The sequence below is a fragment of the Vicia villosa genome, unplaced genomic scaffold, assembly GCF_029867415.1.
Source record: "Vicia villosa cultivar HV-30 ecotype Madison, WI unplaced genomic scaffold, Vvil1.0 ctg.001719F_1_1, whole genome shotgun sequence".
Taxonomy (NCBI): Eukaryota; Viridiplantae; Streptophyta; class Magnoliopsida; order Fabales; family Fabaceae; genus Vicia; species Vicia villosa.
In genome coordinates, this window is record NW_026705710.1 from 205,642 (window position 1) to 217,690 (window position 12,049).

General features: G+C 37.7%; 1 protein-coding gene across 1 annotated transcript; it reads left to right on the forward strand.

Moving 5' to 3' along the window:
* Nucleotides 1–4,383: 4,383 nt before the first annotated feature.
* Nucleotides 4,384–5,895, forward strand: LOC131636417 (uncharacterized). Its single transcript, XM_058907023.1, has one exon. The coding sequence runs from the start codon at nucleotides 4,384–4,386 to the stop codon at nucleotides 5,893–5,895; it is 1,512 nt and encodes a 503-aa protein (XP_058763006.1).
* Nucleotides 5,896–12,049: the final 6,154 nt, after the last annotated feature.

Consider the following 12,049-nt stretch of genomic DNA (forward strand, 5'->3'; position numbering starts at 1 on the left):
AAATTTTGAGCCGAAGATGGAGTTTTATCGAATTCTTTGAGCGGTACTCACAAAATTCTGCACAGTCGTGCCCGATGAATCGACGTTTCTCGTCATTCAAACGCGCGTAATTTCTTCATCGCTTATCGGTTTGAGACGATTCTCGCGGCTACGAGTCACAAATTTAGTCATCTTCAAGTGGGTGTTGGTCTCGTCTCGAAATTTCACGCCGAATCACATTTCCTCGAAAACGAGCCAAAAAGAGATAATTAAGGGTGTTTTGGACATTTCACCACTCACACTATATAAACTATTTTTATTCACATTCTCTAATAATTTCACTTCACCCAAAATATCAAAAATACTTTCTCTCAATTCTCTCTCAATTCCCTTGGATCAAAACCACAAATTCTATAAAACTTTCATCAATATTCATCAATTTTCTTCAAGATCAAGAACAACATGGATTGAAGATCAAGATTTCAAGTTCGAACTTCTTCCTCCCTCTACATCTTGCACGCCACTCTCCTCTCCCCTTGGGATTCGATTTTTGACTTCGCTTCGTGTTCGCGCTTGTGTCGCGTTTGTGTTCGCGCGTCGGTCTAGATCTTCATCCGGTAAGCTTTCGGATCTTGAATTAAGTGCTTAATTGTTGATCATTATGTGAATTCGAATCTAGATTCATGTTTTGTTATTGATTAATGTTGATTGATGATGATTGATCGGTGAATTTGCATGTTGATTAATCGAATTAATAGTGATCATGTGAATTTTGGTTAGATCTAATGATGGTTGTATATAATGGATAATTGTTGATGATGAATTGTGACATTCATGCTTTTGATCTATGAATTGTTGGTGGTTTTGTGTGCTTAATTGTTAAAATCCATGTATGTAACTTGTGGTGCACTTAAGGTGTTTGTACAAATGCATGTGATAACTTGTTACTTGATAATTTCCTTACTAAATGCTTGAATCATGACTTGAGCTTGTTGTGTAACTTGATTACTTGTGCATGTACTAATCCCTGTGGCTTTGTTGCATTAATGTGATCATTGGTGATGATATTCGAATGTCGAAATTGGTTGACGCGTCGCACTTAATATAATTGTTAGCATTAGGTTCATTTGATTGGTGGATCCATAGCTCTTATTCCACAAGATGTTACATGGTGCTTAAAGGTGAAATCAATACATGTTTGGATTTGTTGATTTGGTGCTCAATGCTTGTTTGCTTGTCGCTTGTAACGTGCTTCGCGTCGATGTTTGCCTTGGACATTCTTATATGCTTACTATTGCTAATTGCCTTGATTTTGTGCCTTGTGTTCATACATGTTTCATTGTGCATTGCATATATTTTTGATGGCTCTTCATGGCATGTGGGTTTTGGCATTGACTTGGATTGAGTGGGAGTGGCTCCCAAGCTTTCAAAAAATGATAAAAGTGGTTTTCATACAGTGGAACCCGGTTCCCAGAGTGGAGGAACCGGTTCCCACTCAATCTAAGGCAATTTGGAAGTGGGCAGCATGGTCTGGAACCCGGTTCCCAGTTTGGGGGAACCGGTTCCTGGTGGTTTGTTTGCGCTTTGGGAGCTGGCAGGGGGTTCTGGAACCCGGTTCCCAGTTTGGGGGAACCGGTTCCTGTTGTGTTTGCTTGGTTCGTAGCTTGGGCAGAATGCCCTGGAACCCGGTTCCCAGTCTGGGGGAACCAGTTCCTGTGTGTGTTTTTGTGCTGGAACCCAGGTTCCCATATAGGGGAATCGGTTCCCTTACCTGTTTTTTGCCCTTTTCTTTTCTAACTTCAATCTTTCGTAACTTTTTACTCGTAGCTTCGTTTTACATGTTCTTTATATCGTTGGAAAGCTTATGAGATGTACTATCAAACTACATACTTGGTTTTCATTAATTTGTAGATCATTCATGTTTGTTTTCATTCATGTTTGTTTTCTATTTGACGTTTCATCATCCATTTCATGTTTATATTACTTGTCTGTTTCTTTTGGTTTATGGTAATAACGCAATTCCGATTGCGATGTTTGTTATCTCTAACTTGTGTGCTAGTGTGCAAGGCATTTGGATAGTCACCGATCGATGCTTATTACGTGAGTGTTCCGCTTTATTTGCAGGACACGGTTTCATTCACTCATGTCGTGTTCTCATATGGGAGACACGTTCCTATTACTTTATATCTGCTTGTTTGGTTTGCTTGTTCCTCTTGTAGGTGTATTGTGATTATGCTCGACGTGCATGTCGACCTTTGTGTGCTTTCATGGCTAATCGGTGTGCTGACTATTTGCTTTTGCTTTGCTAGCTCGCTCGCGGGATCCTTAGTTTCCTTGCTCTCTTCACTACAGTTTACGGATCATAATCCGTTTGGTATTGATCCCGTTTCATTTTATTTTTCTCGCACTTTATCGCTTTCTCGCATCATCCTTTAACATGAGAAGTAGGACTTAGGCATGCATCTGGCCAAGCCCTTTAAAGAGGCTCTGTTTTTGTTGGTGTGTTTATATTTGTGCTTTGCGGCACGGAGTCACGGTGTAATAAGACCTAGATGGCACTCCATTAAGTCCTCATGGAAGGCATGCGGAAAGGGTTAGCAATCAACCCCCGCCCAGTAACATCGAGTCCGTTCAGTATGCGCACGCTACACGTGGTTCGCTTTTGAACTAGCACAAGATCTTGTTATCGAGTATGTCAGGAAAAGGGTTCATGCAACCGGACCCCCGCATTTCTTATAGCTCGCGTCGCTCGACGTTGATGCTCGGTGTACGCACGCACCATTTTCCTTTTGGATCCGTGACGGCTTGGTTGCTGAGAGGGACTCGCTCCTCTTGTATATGGCCCGATCATTTTCGCGAGGTCTAATGCTTGGTTGACTCGGGTGATTCGCTCCCCTTGGCTATGGCGGGACCGTTTTTCTACTGCTTGGCCAGTGCCAGTAGTTTGTTTTCTTTACGAGCGGAGCTCGTTTGTGTGATACTCTTGTTTTCTTTCCTTTTTCCCCCATAAGTTGCTAGCTTAGTTTAGACTTGTACCCTTTGTATGATAACATTAGGTAGCAAGCTTTCCCCCTTAGCTTAGGTTTTCCTCATGCATTCTTTAAAACACAAACCACACTCTTTGATTTTCTTTTCTTAAGAGCTTGTTATTTCCGCTCCATTCCCAAGCATAAGTCTCCAAAGGTCGAGCAGCGGAGTGTGAATGTAACTTGTTCACCTAAAAAACACAAAACAGACAGAAACTAGTTAGCCGAGCTACGATACCTCTGATTCCTCAAAAAGGATACGTAGGCAGCGGGGTAGGGCCCGTGCGAGTATAATTATTTCTTTTCCCTACATTTTGCATGCATACTAGTTCAGTTTAGGCGTAGATTTGTTACACACCCATAGTTTTAGACACAAGCGTGGATACCATCGAGTACGATGGGCGCGTGGGGTGCTAACACCTTCCCCTCGCGTAACCGACTCCCTTACCCTCTTCTCTGGTCGTGAGACCATTGTTTTGTTTTGTGGTTTGTTGGCATTCCCTTCCTTTTCAGGATAAATATGTTAGTTGCGACTCTGTTAATTTTCGCGGGTAGCGACAGCTAGCGACTCTGCTGGGGACGTCTCGACCTATTGCGGGTCCGGACTTAGCGCGAGTCGATCCTAGCGCTTGTGTGTTTATCTTTGGGTGTTTTACTGCTTTGCATATTTACCTGTTTGCATTGCATTTTATGTGCGCTTTTACCTTTCTGCATCATATTCTGGACTGTCTGGATTTCTCTCTGTTGGGTGGGTGTTTCAAGAGGTAAAAGACCCAATACCCATGTCATGAGTGATACCTTAGGAACTAGGACTAGAGTGGCCGTGACGGACAGAAGGCGTATGCCTGTTTGATCTGATCACGTATCCACGGGCAGAGCTTGGCGAAATGAGGCAATACTGTATGATAACGCCTACATTCGATCCTCTGTTGGCTTTTCGACCTATCTTGGCCTAGATTTACCCGTGAGTGGGGCGTGAATCAATCATTGCTTAACAAGTACATTGATGGTGACTTCGGTTCTTGTTCGAGGGTTACCGTGGTTCTTGTTCGAGGGTTACCTTGGTTCTTGTTTGAGGGTTACTATGGTCCTTATTTGAGGGTTACTGTTGTTCTTGTTCAAGGGTGACTATGGTTCTGATTCTAGTGATTGTGTCCCGTGATCTACGGGGAGTTCCGAATTGATGCTGAATTTTTGAACCTGGGTCGTGTAACTTTGAGGAAATCCAGACATGTCCGATGGGATACATCCAAAGTCCCACCATCTTGCATCATTGCATATTTACTTTTCCAAAAAAATGATGCACAAAAAATAATAATAACAAGCATTTACATGTCATGTTTTTCAGGGCCATTCAAGAGTTCTTTCAAGCTAAAAGATGGACATCTCTTCCAATATTGTCAAAGAGCGTACGAGACACACCAGTGCTTACAAGATTCTGGTTATTGATGTTTCTGGGTTGATAAGTTTGATTTCTCGTCTGAAAGGGGAGGTTCTCCGTGATTTCAATCATGATTATGGCAACTTGCTTTCCATCCTCAACACATCTTTTGATCCGATGGCCTTGATCACTCTGTTTCAGTTCTATGACCCACATTTAAGGTGTTTTACATTCCAGGATTATCAACTGGTTTCAACACTTGAGGAATTTTCTTACATCCTCAACATTCGAATTACTGATGAGGTGCCTTTTGCCCGGGTTCCTAAGGTTGTGAGGTTGGAAAAGATAGTTGAAGCTCTTCATATGGGTATAAAGGAGGTGGAAAGAAATTGGAAGTCATCGGGTGCTATTCCTGGTTTCTATCTTTGTTTTCTGATTAGTAAGGCTGAGGAGGCGGTTAAGAAGGAGTGTTGGGTTGATTTTGGTCGGTTGCTTGCTATCATTATTTACGGCATTGTGTTGTTCCCATCAGTGGAGAACTTTGTGAGTTTGTCGGCGATTTGTGTCTTCATGAACAAAAACCCTGTGTCAACATTGCTTGCGGACACCTATTTTGCTATCCACTCTAGAAATAAGAAGGGAGGATATGTTAATGGTTCTTGTCTTTCGTTGTTGTATCGTTGGTTTATGCTACATTTATCAGTGAAAGGACCATTTGTGCTCAGAAAGAGTTCTCTTCAGTGGTCAGATAGGATTGTTAACCTCACATCTTATGACATCAGGTGGAATTATTGTGTGGGGAAGGTTTGGAACATCATCACTAGTTGCGGTCAATATTCCAATGTTCCTCTCATGGGAACCAGAGGTTGTATTAGTTATAATCCCATGCCCGCCTACCGTCAATTGGGATATGCAATGGAAGGGTCTCAGAAGGATGTAGAAGCGTTTGAATCAGTGTACTTTGCCGGTGGTAAAGATCCTTTGGAGCTAGAGAAGATAGCGTCTGCTTGGACTAGAGTCCATAGGAGAGATCAAACCACCCTAAGTAAGAAGGTTCCTATTGCTATGGGTCCCTACATGGAGTGGGTCAAGGCAAGAGCTGAAGATTTATTGTTGCCATTTGCGAGGTCGGATTCATTGTACGAAAAACCTCTTGTGGTCTTGTCTGATACAGTTGCTGCTGAGCTCTATACTCAAGCCAATGCGGATAACATCAAACTTCAAGCAAAGGACAAAGAGGTTGACTTGGAGAATTATTTTCGTAATCAAGAAAAGGAGGAATTGGCTCGTAAGCTCCAGCATGCGCAAGATGAAGGTTCAAGCATGATACGTGCTCAAAGGCGATCTCATGACTTAATGGAGGAAAGCTTGTACCGAAAGCAGCAAGAATGTTTGAAGTTGCAAAGATCCGAAAGCAGTAGCAAGAGAAAGGTGCGGGATTTGGAAAAGCAATTGGTGGAAGAAAAGGCCAAGTCAGCTCAACTTGAGGAAGAGCTCGCAAGACTCTGAGCCCAACGGAGATGACTATGCTGTTGCCAGTTTGCCTTGGTCCGATTGAGTATTTCTGAGTTGTTGTTTTTTTAATGTATCGGCCACCTCCAGGATTGTTGGAAGGGGTTGTATTTTGCCATATCGAACCTCATGTGTATGCTTTTGAAGCATTTACATTGTTGCTAGGCTACGCGCCGCTTGTTTATATGAACTCATTGATTTGCTTGTGTTGAATGAAATACGATTCGAGGATTCTTCAGATATCTTGTCACACTATTCTTATTATATGATGGTATTCTGTATTTTGTTGATGTGTCCTATGTGAAAGTGGGATGAACTCTTGGATACCTGAAAACTGACCAACATTTCATGCATATCATACCATATATCATACATTTTTATGCATTTGCAGATCATCTCTCTTATATCTTGCTATTTTATTATCAGAAGGTTTTCGACGACGGCAATTCATTCATATCCGACTCGAAGTAACCAACGAAGATAGATGGAGCAGATACAAGAGCAGATGGCTGAGATGCTGTCGCCCTCGGTTTTTTACCATACCTCTCGCGGAGAGATACGCAAACTGACTCTTTTCTTTCTGCTTTTGTGTTTTTGAAAATCAGAGAGTCGCCACCGACTTTTATTTTAACCAATTAAGGAAAGGTTTATAAAAGAAACAGAAAAAGACCTTTAAGAAATTCTGGGTAAGGGGGTAGGTTATACAAAGGGAAGGTGTTAGCACCCTTTGTATCCATGGTTATCCATGGGCTCTTTAATTTGCTTAGCTCATTTCTTTTGAATCACTTTTCTATTGCCTTGAAATGCTTGTATGTGGTTTCAAATACCTTCATAAATTGACTTTGTAATGATCCTTGTGCGGATGTATACAAAGTGTTTTATCTTTCGAAAGATGTTTTTGAAAAAAAGAACGTTAACTTCGTAATGATCCTCGTTTGGATATATACAAAGTATTGTCTTTTTTGAAAGTTTTATTTGGAAAAACAATGATATATGAGAGATTTGTTTGTTTTAATCTGAGCAAGCAAATTAGGAGGTCTACCCTAAGTTATAAGGTCTTTTCCTATTTCCTTTAAAAAACTATCCTTTTACCGGATATAAATGAAAGTTCGATTTTGCATTTGAAACAGTAGAATTTGATTTTGATTTTGAAAAGAGTAAAAGAGGGATTACCCTAAGAGGTGCAAGTGTGATTGTGTTTTGATTCAGATATTTTATCTTTGAAGTTAGTGATCTAACAATTCAATTTTAATCTTTGGCATACACGCAGTTTTATATGTACTGAAAATTAAAATGCGAAAATGTAAAATGCGGAAAGTAAATCTACGCTATTACATCGATTTTGCGGGAATGTAAACTACGCTATTTACATGAATTTGACAACCTATACACTTGATCTATGAATTTAAATTGCAAGAAAATAAAAGAAATATTTTTGGATTTTTGTATGGTTGATTTTAATTAGAATTAATGCATGATTAATTTAATTAAAATGCTATGCAAGATAGAAATAAAATTTAAACCTAAAAATTAAGTCTAAAATATGTTCAAAATGCTTGTCAATTAATTTTAAAACAAAACTAATTTTTTTTGGAATTTTTGAAGTTGATTTTGAAATTATTAAGTTAAATAATCATATAATTATATAAACAATTACACAAATAATTAAAACTTAAAGAGAAAATTATTCTACATATGTACAAAATTAGCATATAATATATAAACTATATTTAATATAAAGAACAATTTTTTTTATGATTTTTTGATTGGTTAAAATAATTAAAAGATAAATATATACATATTATCTAATTAATTATACAAAATATTTAAATTATGAAGAAAAATAAAATATTTTTATATCAGAAAATAAAGTATTATTTTATCAACTTAAAAATATTTTTTGTGCATTTTTTTGGATTTTTAAAACTATTTTAAAATAATTTTATAAAGAAAATTAAATGAAAATAGAAAATATATAAACAATGATCATGTGTGACTGGCTTAAAGTCTATATCATGGACTGGTGTGTCTTAGTGTGTTGGATAAACAACTGGCATGATCTGATGATTCAGATTTTGAGGAACACGAGGTGTACAAAACCTGCAAAACACAGAATCACAAGTTATTTTAAAAAAACATGCGCGCGCTCTGTCCAATGAGGTGAGGACACCTCATCATCTTCAACCTCTCGCCAATACATTTAACAACGTTTTTATGAGAAAAGCGCTGTAATAGATGAGTTCTAAACCTGCAAAATAGCGAGTAGGGGTAAACATGAATAGAAATTTGGCGCGACATGTCCATTCGATTTGGCTTGATTCACTGAGTTCGAATATGCCATTAATTTTGCTTAATTTTGCTTCTAACGAAAAGCCCTAAAATTGAGTTCACAAACCCTAGAATGGTATCTTCGTGTATATGCAACCAAACTGCAATTAACTATCCAGAAATGATCAGAACCCCAAACTAAACTTAAATATGAGTCTACATCTTGTTAAATATGCATGTGTGATGAGATTTTTGTAAGTTTTAGTTCGAGCAAACTGTTAGGTCTAGTGGACGATTCTGAGTGTTCCAAGGCTTGAAACTGATTGGAATGTATTCAATGATGCTTGGGGATTGTATTTGAGTGTTTAGTTTGAACTGAAACAAGCTAGAAATTAAAATTCGAATTTTAGATTTCTTTAAAAAATTCAAGTTGATACAAGTATGTTACAAGCAAGGCTTAGGTTCTGAATTCGTGTCCCTCCATTACTGAAGTGTGATACTTCATTTATAGGCAAAGATGTGCTTAAAAACTAAGCTAGAAGCATTAAGTGCTTTTGTTGAATTTTTGAATTTTTTAATATATGTAGCTTTGAATTCAAGCCACCATAGCTTGAATTTTCCACACCTCTTCTGCTGTACTTCCTTGGCTGCAGAATATTGAATGATCTTTGATGAGTCATGCTTAGAAACCAAGCTACATATTATCCTTCCATTTCCTTTTTTAATTTAATCTTAAATATGATAAAATTAAACCAAAAAAGGAACAAAAATGATGTGGGATTTGTCTTGGTCGTGGGAGGCCCTTCTCATTATGGGAAACATGTTTGGATTATGGAAATTAGGCCCCATTTGGAAAAAACACATTTTTGATCAATGTTGATTTTATGCATTTTCCCAAAATTTAGCCAACTTCAACAAGGCATAAATCCCTCAATTTTTATCATATGAAGGAGATCTTGTACTTTTTGGAAACCTAAAAGAGTCCTCTAACCAATGTCTTTGGTATCATATCAAAATGATTTTCCATGCTCCTTGTGTATCCTTCTGAAAAAAGTGACTTTTTGTTGATTTTGAAAATGACCTGTAATGTCTTGATTCATATTTTTTAAATGGTGAATCTAATGACCATGGGACCAATTGCATTTGAAAGATAATTGAATTTCCTTCAAGATGAGCTTTGGTTTGAATTTTTTGGATGAAGGATGAGAGAGTTATGACCAGTCAAAGTTCAGTTGACTTTTTAGGAGAAAACCCTAATTTTGAAACTTAGGGTTTTGTTGATTTTTGATCTTTCCTTGATGAATTATGATCAACCAATGATCAAATGATGAATCCTTTGACAAAATATGGATGTTGACAAAAAATTTCATTTTTGACTGTCTGTTGACTTTTTTGGTCAAACGGGTCGTCTGTTGACTGTTTGAGCTGCTGACTGTGCGTCTGAGCGAATTGAAGTTTGAAAATTTGTATGATGGTACTTTGATATATATGGAGGTCCATGAAATCCATTTGAGGTCTCAAAAACTTGTTCTCCTGAAAAAAACAAGAAACCCTAGTTAGGGACTGTTTGTGTAGGAGACAGTTAAGCGTACCTGATTTTTGTGCAGTGCTGAGTCTCTGCTAATCATGTGATATTCAGAAGACTTCTAGGACAAAAATCTTGTAATTTTGAAATGCAAAATTTTGATTTGATTGATGGTACAAAACACGGAGAATTGCACTGTCAGCGGTTTGACTGTCAACTGACTGTTCAGGCATGTAGCAGTTAAAGTGAAAATTCAACAGTCAAAGTTAATATTTTTGTTGTTTTTGTTTTGCTTTTTTTGTTTTGTTTTTGTTTAATGATGAAAATTTATTTACATGACTTGTTAGAAAAACACAGACGTAATAAATAAATAATATGTACTGTATGCGAGCAAAATTACCGATAATAACCCTGAAAATCATTTAATGCACAGAAAAATAAATATTTAACTAGAAAAAAACACACAAAATATTATCTGGATAATTAAGCAACAGTACGACAAATAGTACGACATTTAATACTGACAGTACAAATATTACATACTACAATGAACAGTACAACGAGTAAACGGTACATTAAGAAATAAGAGATACGACAAACTTTAAGAATGACGATTAATAACCCATGCTACAAACAGTAACATGTAGATGATTGGGAGTGTCAACATCCCAGGTCCACATTTTTCAGGGCTATGCAGACAGAAGAAGGACATGATTACCACCACGACGGTGATGATCATAAGAAAACACGTCTCTATCCGCTTCGCCATTTTTACCGGGGGAAGAAGAGAGAATGAATATGAAGTAGAAATTTGAGAGATGAGTTAGAATTTGATGTGAGATTTTATGGAAAAAATGAGAAGTATTTATAGAATGAAAAGAAAGATAGAGACGTTGGGGAATGAAGTGATTCCGTACAAAAGGAAAATTTGAGTGGAAGTAAGATTTGAAAGAAAGTGTATGATAGTGTTGGAAAAAAGAGAGATGTATAGAATAAAGTTAGGATTTGATTTTGAAAGAAAGAGATTTGAATAGAAAGGAAAAGATTTTGAAAATAATAGAATATAGTACAAAAATTAGTGGGAAACAAAAGATAATAATAATTTACTTGTTACCAGTACAGTCTGAATCCCCGAACTATGCGCCTGCAAAAGATTTAACTCTATACCAATTGCGTCAGTACTATTTATCTGTAAATAAATATCAAATAAACAGCGTATGTGAACTAATAAACAGTAATTGGCGTTTGCGTAAGAATAAATTCAACAGCGAGCCAAAATACCGTATAAGAAGAATTCTAAAAACCAAGTATTCATAAATCAGGATATAAAAATCCAAGATTATATGAAACTCTTAATTTTTAGATTGAAGTTTTCTTGAAAAAAGATGCGGGCAAATTTTGGGGTATAACAGATGCGAACTCAGTTAACTGAACAGATGAATGCACAGATGACATAGTTTATGGAGGCGTTGGCTAACGTCACCAGGGGTCAGGAGGATTTGCGAGTTCTCGTCGAGAATTCCAGGAGGACTGAAAATGACCGACAACAGTATGGTTTATTTGATGATGTCTCGGGCCGTATTGATGATCATCATGATGAGAATGAGTTCAGGCGTCCTAACTACGTGCCTTATAATCCTTTCAACCAGAATCAGGGTTTCCTTCCACCACCTCCGTCTCGTCTCCTTGGAGGAAGGGGTCATCAGAATCGGAGAAATCTGTTAGAACAAAATTTGTTTTGATCAATATTCTTAGTTTTGATGATAACAATGTATATGAATTTTGCTTGAGATAATGTGGTACTCTAATCTTATGCAATTTCCATTTCAGAAAATATATAAAGAGTATGCATAAAATCAGCGCAAGAAGCACTGACTCAGAAGGTTCAGCATGCAACATCAGAACATGCTCTGGCAAGACATCAGAAGATGGTCAAGCAGAATCAGAACATGGTCTATTGAAGCATCAGATGAACTTGAGATCAGAAGCAGAAGCACTGAAGTTCTCATGGTATCACGCTAGAAGCACTTCAAGGTCAGAAGACAAGAAGATGCTCTGCACCAAGTTGCTATGACTCTGATATATTCAAACGTTGTATCTACAAAGATCAGATCAGAAGCAAGTACAAAATGGCAGGCTACGCTGACTGACAAAAGGAACGTTAGAAGCTATTAAAGGCAAAGTCAGTTAAAGCAGGAAAAGCAAGGCTCGAGGTAGTTGACAAAAGAGTGAAACATTAAATGCAATGTTGTACGGATCACGCAACGCATTAAATGCTCCCAATGGCCATCTTCTCAAACGCCTATAAATAGAAGTTCTAATGAGAAGCTGAAGACAACACTTTGCGCAAACATACAG